A 19,066-nucleotide genomic window follows, 5' to 3' on the forward strand; every position below is an offset into this window, starting at 1 on the left:
CATAGTGCAATAATAGAATTTTAAGCAGAAAGATTTAAAGCAGAAATTAAGTAATAGGTAATATTGAATCCATATTCTTAAAAAAAAAAGGCAGAACATTTGCACAGATTTTAATCAGTATTTTCGTAGTAATTTGTACAGCTGTTAGCAATAGTGACTTAAGTATGTTATCACGTTTACAATTTGGATTGCCTACAGATTTTCTTTATATTATGGTATACAGTAAATACTGGGAGGAATGACAGTTATTTGATTAGCTTTGATTTTTTAAAACTACATTATCATTCTTCAGATGTTTTTAGCCTTCTTTGCTTTGTTGATTTGGAAGAATGGAGATATGTCTGCTTCTTTCTGATGGAGTGGATGGTTAGTTCTGCAGGTCTGAGTCAAATGTGATAGGTATGTATGATAATCTGAAGGTAACATGCTGTTCTGAATGTTCTTCTTTTAGGTGGTAATGGCAGTTGCACAGCTTTACTGGCATTTGGCACCAAAATCTGAAGCTGGTATTGTATCTAAGTCATTGGTGCGTTTACTCCGTAGTAATAGGTAGGTCAAGTCTAAGTAAAATGACTGAAGCAGTTTGCTGTATGTACAGGTAATGTAGAGAACTAAGATCTTACAAGTCAAAAGGATTGGTTTTGCCTGTTAAACGTTTATTTCTCATTTTTACTCAAATTTCATCACAAGTCACATCTTTCCTATACCTCTGCTAGCATCTAAAAGGGCAATAGTCTTCCAATTTCTGTATTTTGGGTCGCTTGTTTCTTCTCCATTACTAGTCTGCATGCAATACTCGTGCTCTTAAAGCCAGTTTGAAATAAGCTTTTGCTGTTTACACTTGAAGTCATGTGCCTATGGCCTTTAATTTAGTGTCAAATACACTATAATCTACTTAGAATGAGAGTGTCTGAAAAAGGCCTTTCATGGGCAATTTTCAGTCTTAGATCATCATATGCAGCTGTCTATTTCCATTTTCCTATGTAAGGATTGCATAAAAATCGGTTTAAAATATATTAAGTACTTATCTGCTATTACTTTTTGTGTAAGCAAGAGCTGTAATTACCACAGGGTTATTAGATAGTTTTGAACAAGAGGAGATAGTGGATCTAATTCTCTATTAGGATGTGATTTACATCATGAGAGAATTTGAGGACTCACGGTTCAGAAAAATGGCAGGTAAATTATTAGTTTTTAAGCAATTTGTGGCAGAAACACTGTAGTTTAAAAGCTTTAGACAAGTAACCAAATTTTTTTTGCCTTCTCTTGTTGAGATGTTTAAACTGATAAAGGTGACAAATATCCTCCAAACAGGTTTAATGTGTTTGTGTTTGGAATACTACGTAATTGTGTGGTCTACATCTTGACCAAGTCTATCGTGTAAGGACTGCTTTTTGATAGATCTGTCTGCCTGTCAGGGTATAGTTGTAAGTCACATGAAACCCTGACCCTTTTTGAGAATTTATTACAAAATGTTTTGAAGTCTGGAAAGGTTGTAACAGTTCTTACTTGTGCGAGAGCTAGATGGTCTTGTAACTAGCATAGTCATTTCCACACAGCAGATGGAAGCCTGTGTGTTTTGTTCTCAGTTGTGTCGTCATGAAATATTTACATTTCAAGATGGTGGACAAAATGTAAAGTTTTCATGAACAGATTCTGGTGATGCCAGAATTGTGTCACCTTTTTAAAAATTTATTTTTCTTCTGAATAAAGACTCAAAACCTACAAGAGTTATTGCACCATTGCACTGGTGTCAGTGTTTGGGTCATCTTATATATATTGAAGCTTTTAAAAATGATAGTCTCTTTTCATCATGCATCGTCCTGTGAAGCAGATGATGAGAAACTTAGTGCCAGCTGTTACAAGTTACTCCTTGTAACAGTCGGCAGTAAGTTTCTTCCATCTACATTTGTGCAAAGTCAAATGTACAACTTGGGATTCAAGTAGAACTGGATTATCTTTGGCGTGTTACATGGTTCTGTGTTTTGAATTTTGCACAGTAACTCCTGGTTTTCTTTTTAAATTCTAGGGAGGTGCAGTATATTGTTCTGCAAAATATTGCCACCATGTCAATTCAGAGAAAGGTATACTTTGTTTAGAAATTTCTAAATAATATTTAAATGAAACACAGGGAAGCTACTTAAATATGTTTTACTTTTCAGGGCATGTTTGAACCTTATCTGAAGAGTTTCTATGTTAGATCAACTGACCCAACAATGATCAAAACACTGAAGGTGAGTTTAAAAACAAATTCGTCTGTATACTCCTGAACATAAGTCTTTGCAGCAGGAAGGTAGAATTTTCTTGCACTTTGTTCTGTGCTGTTCTTGTTTTTTTCACTAAGAACTGTAGGGCTATGGCTTATAGCTAAGCCCGCAGGAATCCTTCAGGTTTGTCAGGCTATCTTTTGGTATCTTTAAATCTTTCACAGTACAAAATGGGTCAGTATTACAGTCCTAATTTCCCTTTGAAATCACCATTTGATGTGGGAAGTACTTTAGACTTTCCTCAAGGCCACATCCCAATGCATATTTTAGGCTGTCTCCTTGTTTCCGCTATTCTAAGTATTTAACAGATGTGAAATCCTTGACAAAACAATGGCTGAAAATTTGTCTACTATTATGTGCCTTTTCTCTTGTTTTGCCTTGGATTGTCATAGTAGAAGGTACAGTTTTCTTAAAGAAACATTATTTTTCCTTATTTCATTGTAATTCATGTTGCACCCTCATTACATGTCCAGTCCAAGATACCATATTCTTTTTTTAGTGCATCATTAAATCTACATAAATTTCATATGGTTCTAGGCAAAAGATCTTCCCCATACTTAATGACTATAAAAACTGTTAGGAATACTAGCAAGACTTTAGTGTTGTCCAGAAAAGAATTCCTCAAATAATTGGAAGTTGATATATTTATATTCCCATTTTAAGTGATAACACACTGGTCAAGAGAAGAAGTCAGTTCTTTCTTGGTGACTGAAAAATAAAGGACAACCTACACTTATCTATACAGAAAAAAATCTTGTGCTTTGTTGGTGCCTGCTACCCTTATAGTTCCATCCTATCTGCTTTAAGCTAGGAGGATGAGACATGTGTCAGTCTCATCCTGGAATTCATCTGTCTAGATTTATATTTTGTTCTTTGTTTTCTCAACATCGAGTTTGGTTTTCCATCACTGCTTGGTGTTAAGCTTGTGTTTTCATGGAATTTTCTGTTTCAACCACAGCTTCTCAGTTCGAATTAGTAGTGATCAGCTCACAGCATGTAATTTTCTGTAAAGTTAAGAGGTTTCCTGAGTTATGAACATTACTTCATACTTAATCTGTCCTTTTTTTACCATTTTGTCAGTCACCTAATATTTGAAGTTTTCATGCAGCTTATCTTGATCAGCCTTTGTCTTAATATCTCTGTAAACTATAGTATCAGCTAGTCTTCTCATTACTTTAATAGTTCTTATATGAATATACTGAAAAGCAAATCACTAACAAAGATACTTGTATGATTCCATTGATACTTTTTTACACCATAAAATAATATTTTTTTCCTGCCTATTCCTCCCATTGATTTATCTACTTGCTTTGTTTGCTATGCTAGATATGTATCTTTTAAGAGCCTTTGGTGAAAGGTCTTATCAAACTGCTTCTGAAGTACTGGTGTACTGTGTAAATTAAGTGTCCTTGTCTATGTGCCTCCAACTCAAAAAATGCCAACAGAGTTCTGAGGCATTATTCCTCTTTACAGAGATAGAGCTGTCTTTCTCTTCAGCTTATCTCACTCAGATTGTATTGGAATTCTTTCTTCTTCAAAGTTAAAATTAACAGCCTGGAAGCGAAGCACCTTAACAATTTGTGCCAAATGTTGTATACTATCCTCTTACTCACCAGGAACAAAGAAGCGTCCTTTCAGGGTCTGATGCTGTTGATAATCATTAAGGTCTGAGGAGTCTCATAAATGCAGGTGTTTCTGTCCTGAGTTTAAAGGTATTTTTTGACAGTTCATCTGAATATAATGGGCAGTTTATTTTGCTCCAGCTGTGATTTCTGGTATTTCTTCTTACAATGTCTTATCGTTCTTATATGCTAAGGCCTGTTGCATAACATTGGAAAAAAGATACTGCTAGAGGTCTTTCAAGTCCATTTGATGTGCAGTGCAACATCAAAGCTAGAGCTCAGAGGAAATGCATCACTGAATCTCAGGGTCCTACTGTGAAAAACTTGTGTATACTGGAAGGAATATTCCTTCTGACTGCAAAGCTGCTACCAGTTTATACAGAAATCCAGTAGACTACTGAATTGTAAATGGTATTTTTAGTAGTATTATCCTTATTTATATATATTTTTAAAGTATAATGTATATCTGGTATGGTTTATAATAGTTTGGTTTTAGTTTTTATAAAATACCTATGTGTTTTTATTTCTTGTAGCTTGAAATCTTGACAAATTTAGCAAATGAAGCCAACATTTCAACTCTGCTTCGAGAGTTTCAGGTTTGTGCAAAATGTATTTTGTATGAAATGCTCCCACTTGGCCAATTGCTATTATTGGATTAGAATTAAGGTTTTCAAGTCTCTTCCAGAATTAAATGTCCTTAGAATGGAAATGAAACCGTCTCATACCATAATAGCTAATGAAGGGGTTTATATGTGGAAAGGGGTGTCAGTGTTTTCTTTCTCATTCTCTTTCCAGATAGCAAAAACCCCAAACCTGATGAGGAAAACCAAACCATTCCAAATTCTTTAAAACTGTCTGTCAAACCAGTAGAAATTTTAAGTCACTAAATGATAAGCTCTTGATTGTAGCATTATTTGGCTCTTAGCATTTATTGCCAAGCTTCATTTCTGGAAGTCATTTGGTGAAACATTCTCTCCAGTATCTGTATGTGTATCATTGAGATGTTATGTCTATGTTGTGAAATGGTGTCTATCATTTTTTTCTTTCTTCTTTGCTTGCACATCTGTTTTCATGGCTTTAGTTCTCTGACTGGATTTCTCTGAAAAGTACTAGTTCTCAGGCAGGTAGGTTATTCATAGTTTCACAGATGCTCTTGGTTAAATGAACTGAAACTTCTCTGAAGAGACAGCTCATCAACAACTCCAGCCTTACACACAGACTAATTGCAGGTTTTGGGTAATAGCCCCCTGCACCAGGCTTCTTGAAATAAGAGGTTTGCATGGCCATGAGTGACCAAAGATGGAAATAAAACATCTTCTGAAACTGACAATGGAAAAAGTGGAGAAGTGTAACTTCTAATGTGCAATGTAACTTTCTGGATTGAATTTGTTACACCGTGTGTCTGTCCTGTGGGGTTAATATGCTAAGTCTTTGGTTGACAAAACTTTTGTATTGACTGATGAAAATCCTGTTTCCCTAGACTTATGTGAAAAGCCAGGATAAGCAGTTTGCTGCAGCTACAATTCAGGCTATCGGCAGATGCGCAACTAACATCGCTGAAGTGACTGACACATGCCTTAATGGCCTTGTATGTTTGCTGTCCAACAGGGATGGTAAGCTACATGTTCTGTTTGTTTTCTGAGTAGCTGATGACATGAAACATTTTCTTAATGAGGACTATTATTAAAGTGTACTGTTGTGATTACCATAGCTGAGAGTGGTTTCATGTTTAGTTGCATCAAGAAGGTTAGCCTGTAGAGGGTGCTGGAAGCTTAGAATAATTTTTTATTGCATAAATGCCAACTGGAAAAAAGCTTATTAAATATTTATAGAATAAACGGCCCCAAATTTGGCTTGATTTTGTAATTTAGCCTTCTGTTATATTTACACAGTGAAATGGAGTTGCAGGTCACTAAGGAACACAACAAGGACCAGATAAAGTCAAATGGGATATAGCAGCACTGTAAATCAATACTGAGAATAGTGTATATTTTTAGGACTTGCCTATAAATACAGCACAGAAGTCAGTAAGGGTGTTGGATTATTATTATATAATGTACAGTCTATGTTACTGCAACTATCCAACCATATTAGAATTAAGAAAGTTGTCATTGAAAATAGTATTGTCAGGAAGGAGGAAAAGCATAAATTTGGGGTGGTCTGGAGTAATTAGCATTGTTCAAAGAACTCAAGTGAGGTTTGCACAAAGCTTTGAGAAACAGCATTAATTCCTCTCCATGTTTTCTGGACGTTTCATGGTAACCCTAAGAAGGCCTTTTTTAGGGACATCACTTTGGCAGCACATAGTCATCCTGTGACCCATTGATGCACTCAGAAATTTCCCTTGTTTGTATATGAATTACAGGTCCTCCTCTGTCTCAGTTCATATTGTTTCAGAAATTCCTGTGAGGATTCAGTGTGCAGCTTGGTAGTTTTAATTCCAGTTAAATCAGTTTTAACTTCAATTTCATAATGCTTATTACCTTACATACCTTTATGCTTTTCTCATTATCAACTGTGTTTAAAATACCTTCCCATATTGTGGTATAAGGCTGTGTCTGCACAATACACTATTTTGTATTACATTCATCAATGACCATGTAAAAAATACGAGCTTCAAATGTTGTTCTACTGGGAGTTTGCCTCCTGATCAGTAGGCTCCTGCAAGTGTGTAAAAATCCCCATTCTGTCTTAAATAAAATAATAGAACCATAACTTAATGAGAACCATAATTTCAAAATTCTGAGCTTATTACTTGCTAATCCTTCATTCTGTTTTCATGCTTAGTGTTTCTTTTTGCAAAGAAGCAACTGAGATAATAGGAATAGACCTTTTTTTCTTTTATTCTAGCTTCTAAATTAAGTATTTTCTTAAAAGTAATTTGACATATACACACACATGCATGTGCATGCATGCAAAGGTCTTTCTCAACAAGATCAGTTTTCTTGACTGTTTCTGAGTAGTTGTCTAGCAAATGACATTATGTTCTTAATCTTATTTTTCTGGAAGATTGCAAAGGACATATTGAGGATCTTTTAAACTTGGCAGCTGGCAAATTGCTTAACTGTAGCTTCTGTGTCTTTATTTTTTCTTTTAAGGAATTAATAGAATAGCATATTTTACATGTTACCTTTCCTCAGGTGGTAGTTACAGCTTAGTGAATGTAAGTGTTTTGGGAATGATGACAGAATAAAAAATAGATTTAGTATATATAGGAGAATAAATTTAAGAATCTTGGTTAATCTTGCTTTCCTCTAACTTTCACTCTTTAATTATGCAAGCAGTCTGTTTCCCATACTACTGTTGCCATGATTATTCAAAGCCTTGTTCATCTGCTGCATTTACATAGTGTGTAGTCCAAGCTGCTAAGTCCAGGAGACTCTGAGGTCCCTGAAACCAAAGTTGGCTCCAATTCTCTGCCCTGTTTTCTTATTATGGGGAATTCACTTGACTGCAAAAGAGAGAAGACCAAATCACTTCTACAAAAATAAAAATAAAATATTGAAGAACAAGCTTGTGTAAAAAACACCTTCTAATTCTATGCATTTATTCTGGAAGATCCTTTACTATAGATACAACCCAACAGACAAGGTATCCTGGCTCTATCTGGCACAGGAGCTGTGCCTTTAATCATTCTGGAAATTGGGTGCTAAGAATCAAGAGTGACATTACATTGCAAAAGAGTCTCTGGAACCAGTCAGGTCCAGGTGGAATAGTTCTTTACAGAGGTCTAAATGTCTCATCATTGAACTTTCTGGTTTCTGTATATGCTTCTATGATTGAAACAGGAGGGTTTTACCATAATCTCTAGCTTCCTGAATAGGGAAAATTTGACTTTAAACAAAGCACTTACAGATATATCAGCTGGGAGATAGGAATGGGAAGCAAAACAAAGCCCCCATAGTCCAAGAGGAGATTACTGGTGAGCTGCTGCACCACTTAGACTTACACAAGTCTTTGGGGACAGGTGACATACACCTGAGGGTACTGACTGGGATGGGCAAACATGATGTCCATCCACAACTATGGTCAGAAGGAGTACCCAGGAAACTACAGACCTATCAGTCTGACCTCAGTGCTGGGGAGAGTCATTTACCACGTTATCATGAGTGCCATTATGCAGCATGTGCATAGCAACTACATATCAAGCCCAGTCAGAATGGGTTCATGCAGGGCAGGTCCTGATCTCCTATGACAAAGTGACCAGCTTAGTGGATGAAGGAAAGGTTGTGGATGTTGTTTATCTGGACTTTACTAAAGTCTTTGACACCATTTCCCATGGCATCCTTCTGGAGAAACTGGCTGCTTGTAGCTTGGATGGATGGACACTTCACTGAGTCAGAAACTGTCTGGATGTCTGGGCAAAAAGAGTGATGGTGAATGGAGTCAGCCAGTCAGACACTAGTGGTTTTTCCCAGGACTCGGTACTTGGGCCAGTTCTCTTTAAAATCCTTATCAGTGACCTGGGTGAGTGAATTGAGGGTGCCCTTATTATGTTCACAAGTGATGTTAAACTGAGTTGGAGTGTTGATCTGCATGAGAGTAGGAAGGCTCTGTTGTGGGATCTGGATGGGATGAATCAATGGTTCAGGGCCAATTGTCTGAGGTTTTACAAGGCCAAGTGCTAGGTTCTGCACTTGGGTCACACCAACCCCCTAGAAGGCTGCAGGCTTGGGAGAGAGTGACTGGAAAGCTGCCTATCAGAAAAGATCTTGGGGGTGCTGGTTGACAGCCAGCTGAACGTGAGCAAGCAGTGTGCTCAGGTGTGCAAGAAGGCAAGCAACATCCTGGCCTGGATCAGGAATAGCGTGGCCAGGAATAGGGCCATGATTATACCTCTGCACTGAGCACTGATGAGGCTGCACCTTGAATACTGTTGAATTTTGGACTTATCACTGTAAGGACATTGAGCATATCCAGGGAAAGGCAATGAAGCTGGGGAAGGGTCTAGAAAATTAGTCTTCCGTGGAGTGGCTGAGGGAACTAGGGTTGTTTGATCTGGTAAGGGGAGACCTCATTGCTCTCTTAAACTACTGGAAAGGAAGTTGTAGTGAGGTAAGTGTTTGTCTCTTCTCCTTAGTATCAGGTGATAGAGTGAAAGGAAGTGGCCTGAGATTGTGTCAGGGGAGGTTTAGATTAGGAAAAAACTCTTTACAGAAGGAGTGATGAGGCATTGGAACAGGCTGCCCAGGGAAGTGGTGGAGTCACCATCCCTGGAGATGTTCAAGAAATGTTGGGACATGGCACTTCAGGACATGGTTTAATCGTAGAATGGTTTGAGTTCTATGTTTATAGAGTTGGAAGCCACCTGCAAAGGTCATCTAGTTCAACCCCCCCTGGAGTGAGCAGGGACATACTCCATTAGATTGGGTTGCCCAGAGTCGTGGCAAACCTGAGCTTGCTTGTGTTAGGTTGATGATTGTGCTTGATGATCTTTCCAGCCAAAACAATTCTATGATTCTATGAAATAGGCAGAGAAAATTTCTATGTCAGGGCCTTGTTTCTGGAAGCCATGCTGAGGGCTGAGAATTATTTTCCTTCTTCGTTTATCAAAGGAAATATAAAAAGAAAAGTTACTTTGTCTCTTCAGTGTGACTTTTCACATTTGACTAATGCATCTTATTTAAGGAATTGCCTTGATAATTACAACTGACCACAGGCCACTTAACTTCAGTCAACTTCACCACTCAGCTTAGTGTGACCTGAAAACGTGCTGAGGGAGCACTTAATCATTTGCGCAGCCTTGCTATGAGATTCAAGTGCTGTATTCCTTCCAAAAACAGTTTATGCAGTTTTGCTTTCAGAAATACTGATAACACAAACTAAAGACTGTGGGTAAACTATTCTTAAGTTGTGTGTATTTTACTTTCTTGAAGTGTTGGGTAATGTAAGTAGAAGAAAGTTTGATTCAACATCAGTAGTATCAAATGTAGCATTTCAGAATGCTGCTTTTGAATGTTCCTCAGTAAAACATTCATTGCTAGGTCTTTCTCCAGGTTTCCTCTTAGTTTTGGAAAAGTGTGTTGTTCACTCCTCACAAGTTACTATCCACTGCATTATTAATGTTTTACACAGATAGTTATTTGGAAAGCAGAACATTGTAGGAAGTAATGTACTTTAGGTTTTTAAAAAGTTGTCATGCTCCCAGGTCTTCAGAAATTATCCCACTCAGAGTAACAATCTCCACGTTGTTTGAAGAAAGCCCACAGTGAATGTTGTAATAAGATTTTCCCTATGACTTGTGAAAATTAAAGTTGCTGATACCTCTTTCAGAATCCTTTATTGGTAAATGCACCTCTGATCAGATTTTCTGTGGATCTATTTACCTTTTATGACCCTTTACATATAATCTACAATCCGAGTTAAAATTCTCGTGTTTGTTTCTGCTAATTTCTTTAGAAGAATTGCATTTTAAAACTGTCTTAGTGCTCATCAGAATGCCAGTTTTATCTCTTGTTTTTTTTATGTGTGTCTGTCATAGGGTTTTTTTAAAGTTTTTTGTCTTTAATCCTAAATGCCTGTCTTCCATTTAATGTTTTTATTTTGGATTCTTCACAAGACTCAAAATATCCTCTTTTACTTTCTGTACTGTGTTAGTCTGTGTTCTAGTGCAAATTACTTTTGCTTTTGGTTGTACTTTCTGTTTTGGCATCTATACTCATGTAACAGAAACCATTTTAGTTTATTTGCTTATAGTTCTGGTTCATTCAGTTCTTTACATTTTCTCCCACAGATTGCATTAAAGCAATTCCTATAGTGACACTTAATCTACTGCACATCATTTTATCATGATCAGTTCTACAATGGCAGCAGGTGTTTTTAATAATGACTTCATGTCTGCTCAGGTTTTTTGATTCAGTTTTATTTTGCGCAACCATTCTCCTTGATGAGTAGTATTAGAAAACAATCTATGACAAATGTTGTCATTACAACATCCTCCCCTCTAAATACTCCATATTATAAATTAACATTTGGAGAATGGTTGTCTTATTTTACTACCTGATCATAATCTGAATTAAATTTATCTGTAGGACTGGACAATACCTTGAGATATGTGAAGACATCATGTTAACATTGCTTCGAGAAATCAGTGTAGAAAAATTACATCTCTTAAGCATACTCTTCATTTGAAACTTTGTCTTGCTTGCTTGCTAAATTAATAATATGTGTCTCCAAGTAACTCTTGAACTGTAGGAATACCTGTGTAACGTTTAAGAAGTGGTAGTTGGGCTTATTCTGTGTTTTAAAGTTTGATAGTTCAGGAGAAATAGTTACTTCCTTTTTGTAGTATAAATGTAAATCAGAATTATGCTGAACTCTTAGAGTAGTCTTTGTTTTGGTTTCAGCTTTTGCTATGTTTGACTTTACTTCATCTTTCCTTACAGGATGAGTTTTTTCTTGCATAGAAACTCACTTCTGCACCAGTGGGGTTACTTCAAAAATGATGCATTTTATACAAGTTGATCTGGCTGTGAATGTTACTTGTTACAGTAGTTGCACATTGCAGGGCATGCCTTTTGGCATAAATCTTACAGTGATTTTACTGTTTAGAAGCTTAATTTCAGTGTACTAGGGATTTGGTGGCAGACATGAGAAAGACTGCTTAGAAGGTGAAAAAGTGCCAAGGAAGTGTTTGGGCGTTTATTTTATGTATAAATGAGCTGTTGCTTTTGAAGTTGTATATTTCATTGAAAAATAAACAAGTGCTTTTATTTTAATGCAGGATATTAATTACTTATGAATATGCTTAATCTCAGTGAAAAGCACATGTTTCTTTCATGCTATTGCTCAATTTTAAAAGAAAAAAATACAAAGTGCAGCTTTCCTAAAAAGCAATTCCAAAATACTATGTGATAGGATAATATCTTGAACATTTCTCTGTTCTCTTTTTGCTTGAAGCTGAGCTTATATGACTTAGTGCTTTACATCTTTGTTACCAAGCAAATACAATTCAGTTCTGCAAAGCATGTTTTGAAAGCTCATAACATCTTTTACAATCAATTATTTATGTCTTTTTCTTTTGCATAAATGCTTTAAAAATTAATCATTTGTTTTGTTTTAAACAGAAATTGTAGTTGCTGAAAGTGTTGTGGTCATTAAGAAGCTGCTGCAAACCCAGCCAGCGCACCATGGTGAAATTATTAAGCATATGGCTAAACTCCTGGATAACATTACTGTGAGTATTTGTGCACACTGTCTTATCTTAGTTATTGACTGGGAAAAGAATCACACCATCTCCTTTGAAGTGGAAATACATATATTAGAGAAATACAAAATAATTTTCAACTTTTGACAGAAATTTTTTCATGACCTTAAGGAAGAGGAAGTAGAACCTATTAAATGGCAATGATTTGTGCCTGAGATCTGAGACTCTATTTTGAAAGAGATCCATGGAAATGTTGAATATTGTTAATACTGTTGGGCCAATGTGCTGGTTTGAGGATAATTGGAATATTTTACTGAGAAAAATTAAATCCTTAGATGTGAGAAGAAAAAAAACCCAACCAACAGTACCCTGTGTGACCCATTCTTTTGCTGAGAAATGCAACTAGTCAAAATGTAGGTAGGACACTCACTTCTCACACACTTCTCAGCATTATCTTCTGTTCTGCTCCTTCTTACTGGTGGTCTGGTCTGTGTGGTTGCCTCTGCTTAACTCTAATCCAACCTAACCTTTTTTTTGTCAAACCTTCTTTTCATCTTTTTTGACATCTCACCTCAGATCTCCAGATTTATCACATGAGATTCTGGTTATTTCTGAAAGGAGGATTGGGGAAGGGGAAGCATAGGAGCTTTGGGTCAGGAGTCTTCCTGGCAATCTGATTGTTTTGAGAAGAGAATTGTGTTTCCATGTTACTTTTAACTTGTATATAACTGTATATATTTGTGTATATATCTGCTTGTATACTGTGCTAAGCTGTAAATATAAAGCTTCATTCCTTAACTTCCAGCTTAGCTGAGCCTAGTCTGAGTGATTCCATAAGAGTTGGGGGTCAGGTAACACCCAAACTGTCACAGCCAAGATGAATAGCAGGTTTAGAATGTGGAGTGGGTAACTTAGCATTTAAAAAAAAAAGGGAAACCACTGTTGTCTTGTTGATCTGGGGTGAAGTTTAAAAAAGTCCTATTCCAAATCTTTTTCTCTATCCCCAAATTACCTGACCTTTTCATGGTTCCAAACATGATGCTGTGAGTGTGGTGTAGTATTTCTTGAGGTCACATTTTTTGGGTTTTGGGTACTTAAGATTCTGTATCATTTAAGCAGTAAAATTTGCATTATTGCCTATTATTGATCCGTAGATTAAATTGACATATAGATATGTCAATATTTACTTCCCAGATTCTCCTCGCAGTTCCAGTTATTGATAAAGCATTTAGTGGGCTATCCTAAATTATAATATAGAGTTGAAGACTATTAGCTACCTGTTGCACTGTACCCCAAAGGTGACGGACCTTGATCTGTCAATGAGTATTTTTCGGTAGAAGATATAAATAAAACTGTTCTGTTTCATGTAATCCCACATTTATTGATGATGGGACAGTAAACAGTTTATGAACCAATATTTATTGATGATGGGACAGTAAACAGTTTATGAACCAATATTTATTGATGATGGGACAGTAAACAGTTTATGAACCAGTGTATCTTTTATTTGAATTTCACAAAGTTTGGAATGTTAAGAGAAAAAGGAAATGCAGTCTTAGGTTTTGTTTACTGAAGAGATACATCTTTAGGTACTGGGTGCTGATGATCAAACAACAGAACTGATTTAAAGAAATTAGAATTCTAGTGGATTAATTATGTTCAGAGTCAAAGGAAACTGTAAGATACTGCTGCTAATTATATGTCAGATAAGTGTTAGCTGTTTTATTATAATCACCTGTGTTTTCAGAAACCTTCTGCAATATTTTGATAATTATTATCTCATAAATTGTGTGTAATCTTATTAGGCACCTCTTCTGGCTCTTTGCCAAGTGAGTTTGTCATCTTATTTCCACATATGTTATAGACAAAATAGTTATTTTATAAATACTCTGGTTTTAACACTTGAAAGAGCTTTGTAAGCTGTTTTGTACAATTAATATTTCTGGGTAAATAGTTAAAGTTTTAAATACAAGGAATTTTGTTTTTAAAGAAAATCCTTTTTTAAGTTGAATGAGAAGGGTTAAAAAATCCATGTGCAGCACTTGAACTAGTTTGACATACTTGTTCTTTAATAATGAGTTTTTGTAGACTATCAGAAAATGATAAGTGGTCAGCAGACTGTCTCCTCACTAGACAGCATTTTCTAGGTTACCTGTTGTTGAACTGTACGTTTTCCCCTGTGGGACAGCTGACAATTGCCTTCCAATGTGACAGAGTTTTTGTCTTTCTATTATTCGATTCTTTCTTGTTCAGAGTGCCTTTCCACCCTGTAAAGGTTGATGATTTTAAGGTCCTTTCTCAAAAGCTTTTGGAAGATTTTACTGTCAAATGTCTGTCATCAAGTTACTTGATCTACTCTTTCAGAAGGCCTTTCCTTCAGAACACCTATGTTGCAGAATCTAAGTGCAAACACTTGCAGAATTAAGTTTTAAAGTTAATTTGTTAGTTTACATTAATTAATCAGGAATAACCAAAGACATTTTTCTTTATGTCTGAAGTATACCTCTTTTGATTTTTCTTAATTCATTTTAGCAATGAATCATAGAATGATTCAGGTTGGAAGTAACTTTAAAAAGATCATCTATTTCCAACCCCCCGCCATAGATAGGGGCACCTCCCACTAGAAGAGGTTGCTCAAGTCCTCATCCAACCTATCCTTGAACACCTCCAGGAAGGGAGCATGCCCAAGCTCCCTGGGCAACCTGTTCCAATGTTTCACCACCCTCACTGTAAAGAACTTCTTCCTAACATCTAGTTTTAATCTCCCCTCTGCCAGTTTAAACCCATTACTCATCATCCTGTCATTACAAGACCTTGTAAACAGTCCCTCCCCAGCCCTCCTGTAGACCCCCTTCAGATACTGGAAGGCTACTGCAACGTCTCCTTAAAGCCTTCTCCTCTTCGGGCTGAAGAGCCCCAACTCCTGTAGCCTGTCCTCATAGCAGCTCTGTTGCAGCCCTCTGATCATCTTCGTGGCCCTCCAGTGGACTCGCTCCAACATTTCAATGTCCTTCTTGTGTTGGGGGCTCCAGAACTGCACACAGTACTCCAGGTGGGGTCTGATGAGAGCACAGTAAAGAGAGAGAATCACCTCCCTTGCCCTGCTGGCCATGCTTCTCTTGATGCAGCCCAGCACATGGTCGCTGTCTGGGCTGCAAGTGCACACTGCCAGCTCAAGGTGAGATTTTCATCAACCCAGACCCCCAGATCCTTTTCCTCAGAGATGATCTCCAGCCATTCTCCTCCCAGCCTGTATTTGTGCTTGGGATTGCACCCACCCAGGTGCAGGACCTTATGCTTGGCCTTGTTGAATTTCCTGAGGTTGGCATGGGCCCACCTCTCCAGCCTGTCCAGGTCCCTTCTGGATGGATCCCTTCTCTCTAGCAAGTTGACTGTGCCACGCAGCTTGGTGTCATCTGCAAAGTTGCTGAGGGTGCACTCAATTCCTCTGTCCATATTGCTGACAAAGGTGTTATACAGCACTGGTCCCAGCACTGACCCCTGAGGGATGCCACATCTCACTGGTCTCCAGGTGGACATTGTGCCATTGATCACCACTCTCTTCATGTGACCATCCAGCCAATTCCTTCTCCATCAAGCCTGTGTTTTTCCAATTTGGTGACCAGGATATCATGTGGAACAGAGTCAAATGCCTTACTTAGGTCCAGGTAGATGACATCATTTGCCCTTCCCTTGTCCACTGTTGCTGTGACTTCATCATAAAATGCCACTAAATTTGTCAGGTTTGATTTGCCCTCAGTGAAGCCATTGCTGGGTACCACCAATCACCTCTGCTGTGTTTTCCATTTGCCTTAGCAGAGCCTTCAGGAGGATCTGCTCCATGATCTTGCCAGGCAGAGGTGAGATTGTAGTTCCTGAGGTCATCCTTTTTTCCCTTCTTTAAGATGGGTGTTATGCTTGCCCCTTTCCAGTCAGCAGGAATCTCACCAGTCTGCCGTGACCTTTCAAATACAATGAACAGTAGTTTAGCAGCTTCATCTGCCAGTTCCCTCAGGACCCATGAGTGGATCTCATCAGGCCCCATAGACTTGTGCACATTCAGATTCTTTAGGTGCTCACCAGCATGATCTTCAGTTACAGTGGGTAGATTTTCCATCTCCCAGTCCTTACTTTTGCCCTCTGGGACTTGGACACTGTGGTTGGAGCCCTTGCCATTGAAGACTGAGGCAAAGAAGTCATTGAGCACCTCAGCCTTATCCATATTCTCTTGCTACAGGCTCTCAATTTCCCTTCTGGAAAGGTCCCACGTTCTCCCTAGTCCTCCTTTTCTCACTACTGTACCTGAAGAAGTTCTTAAAGTCCCTAGCCAGATTCAACTCCATCTGTGCTGTAGCTTTCCTAACCTGAGCTCTGGTTGCACAAACAATTTCTTTGTATTCGTCCCAGGTTCCCTGTCCTTGCTTCCACTCTTTGTAGGCTTTCTTCCTGCATCTAGGTGTCTCCAGGAGCTCTCTATTCATCCATGCAGGCCTCCTGGCATTCTTACCTGCCTTCCTCTTTTTTGAAATGCATTGCTCCTGGGCCTAGAAGAGGGGATCCTTGAACATTGACCAGCTTTCCTGAGCCCTCCTTCCTTCCAGAGTTTTTTCCCTGTGATACCCTGCCAAGGAGGTCCCTGAAGAGGTTGAAGTCTGCTCTTCTGAAGTCCAGAGACGTGAGTTTGTTATGCACCCTCCTTGATACCTTGAGGATCTTAAACTCTACCATTTCATGGTCACTGTAGCCAAGGCAACCCTCTAGCTTCACTTCGCTCACCAGCCCCAACTTGTTGGAGAGAACTAGGTCCAGCATAGCACCTTTTCTTCTGGGGTCCTCTACTACTTGGAGGAGGAAGTTATCATCAGTGCACTCCAGGAACCTCTTAGATTGCTGATGCTTTGCTGTGTTGTCCTTCCAACAGATGTCAGGGTGGTTGAAGACCCCCATGAGGCTCTGAATGAGAATGTCTCATGGTGGCCTCCATTTGTGTATTTCCTTGTATAAACAAGCTGCAGTAGTTTCAAAATTAGTTTCTTCCTTCTTCTTTCTAGAAATCTAATTTATGATGGTAAATTGTAGCCTGTAGTGAATGGTTTCTCTCTGGTGGTAGTTCTGCTATGATTTCTCTCCAGGCTTTCCTTCATAATCCTACTAAGGCAGGATTTTTGCTTTTTTATAGCTTCTGACATCCCTGATTTTCATTACAGCCTTAGTTCTAGTTCCTGCTAAAATAGGTGTGAAAATACAGGAGAAGTCTGAAGTGTTTTCTAATCTAGAGGTGAGGAGGAACACATCATGATGGAATAAAGACAGGCTAAGTATTTGTAAATTTAAAGAAAAATAAGATGTATGCATATAACTTTAAACAACCTAATATGCTTCTGGATGCAGAGAATTGGAATGCATTTGCAATTTGAATCTCTCTCTGAGTACCTGTGACAACTACAGGTACTCAGAATTGGCAATCTTAAGTTGTGTTTTAGCCTAATATGTTGTATAATAAGATTAGAGCTGAACTACAATAATTTAAAAACTCTGGTGCTTAGAATGAACTGTAAAGTCTTTATAATGCCTTCCTTTAACTGTTATAAGTAAGCAGAGTTTTACTTTAAGAGGATAGGGTCTGAATGGCTTGAGGGTTTTTTTTTTGTTGTTTTGTTTGTTTGTTTGTTTTTTGTTTAACCGTTTATTGATTCTCCTCCAGTCAGGAAGTGGATTAAAATGGTAGTAGAAACTGCTTTCTGGTACTAAGGCTTGAAAAGTGCACTTAACCACTTGCTCAGGGCATATGGAATAAAACATCAGGCAAAGTAGTTTACAGTCCTGTTTGCCTTTGAGGATAATGCAGAGTAGGGCTGAATAATGAAGGTATTATTTCCTGTATTTTTGTCAGTTCAAGGTCCCTACTTAAGCTTTACTGGAAAAGGCAGTGAAGGTCTACAAGTAGTTTCATTTCTTATTTGCTGTTTTGAATGCCCTGGAAAACAAAGGCTGCAGGATCATGCACTTCATATTGCGTGGCTGAGGGCTGGAAGGCTTATAAAGCAAAAAAGAAATTCAAAAATGCTGTGCAATTTTGATCCCAAATGAATCCAATGACATAGAAGCATTAAGTTCATCAATTCAACACACTTTTCATTAAAATGACTTCCAGATAGGATTTCCTTCTAGAAGTCTCTAATTGATACTGATTCTTGTTGCACAAAACTGTGTTTAATATCTACGGTATTTAAATAGCAAGCTAACCACACGATTAAAAGGCAGACTCTCATAAGAAATTTTGTCTGTCTGCCTTTTATCACTCTTTTCCAAATTAGGCTTTATTTTAGTCGGTGAATTTTACATTATACAACTAGTTTGTTAATCTAATAATTACATTTTTACAAACATAAAAAAAATGAAAGCGTGGAACACTGTGATTAATGCACACTATTTAAGTGCATAAATATATTTCATTGCTTTAAAGTGTAGTTCTAGGTTGAGCTAGAAAGAGTGCAATACCAGCATTTGTCATTCATAATATTATTATTAAAATTGCTCTGCTCTGTGAGCTATTTTTGCTTTATGAAAAGACAATAAAAGGAAAATGGATGTTTCTGAGCTGCTGCTCGAACTCTGGTACTTGGTGGTCTCTTGTAGGTTTCTAATATTTTAACAAGTCTGTAATGAAAACTCTTAGAAAAATAAATCTAGCATAGCTAAAGTCTGAAGTTGCCTATATATTCTTATTTAGAGGTATCTATCTGTACAGCAGGCAACTTGAACTACTCCAAGAGTGGAAAATTTAATGTACCACTCAATTACTATTCTTTAGCCCAATTTAAAATAATAGATTGGGAGTGAGGTCTTAATGCATTAGAACATGGAACATTAGAAATAACCTCTTTCCCTCCTGAAATCAGTGTACAAGTAATGGCATCTGTCTTACAGTTTCACAGATGAGCATATTCTGACTGGATTTGAAGTTCTTTTTATTTTTAGGAGCTGTCTGGCAGCTTGTTCCCCTCTCTCACACTGTAAGCTTCAAGACC

The 19,066-nt window shown here is 37.6% G+C and overlaps 1 protein-coding gene across 2 annotated transcripts in view; it reads left to right on the forward strand.

Annotated features, from left to right (window-relative positions):
- Positions 1 to 19,066, forward strand: part of AP3B1 (adaptor related protein complex 3 subunit beta 1) — a 179,346-nt gene that overhangs the window by 72,171 nt on the left and 88,109 nt on the right. For both annotated transcript variants that reach the window (XM_064176486.1, XM_064176485.1), the window contains exons 9-14: positions 452 to 549; positions 2,030 to 2,084; positions 2,163 to 2,234; positions 4,423 to 4,485; positions 5,370 to 5,502; positions 11,956 to 12,065. In XM_064176486.1, the coding sequence (XP_064032556.1) occupies positions 452 to 549; positions 2,030 to 2,084; positions 2,163 to 2,234; positions 4,423 to 4,485; positions 5,370 to 5,502; positions 11,956 to 12,065 (531 nt within the window). The remainder of the gene's footprint in view (positions 1 to 451; positions 550 to 2,029; positions 2,085 to 2,162; positions 2,235 to 4,422; positions 4,486 to 5,369; positions 5,503 to 11,955; positions 12,066 to 19,066) is intronic.

This window comes from Pogoniulus pusillus, chromosome Z (genome assembly GCF_015220805.1).
Source record: "Pogoniulus pusillus isolate bPogPus1 chromosome Z, bPogPus1.pri, whole genome shotgun sequence".
In the NCBI taxonomy this organism is placed as follows: domain Eukaryota; kingdom Metazoa; phylum Chordata; class Aves; order Piciformes; family Lybiidae; genus Pogoniulus; species Pogoniulus pusillus.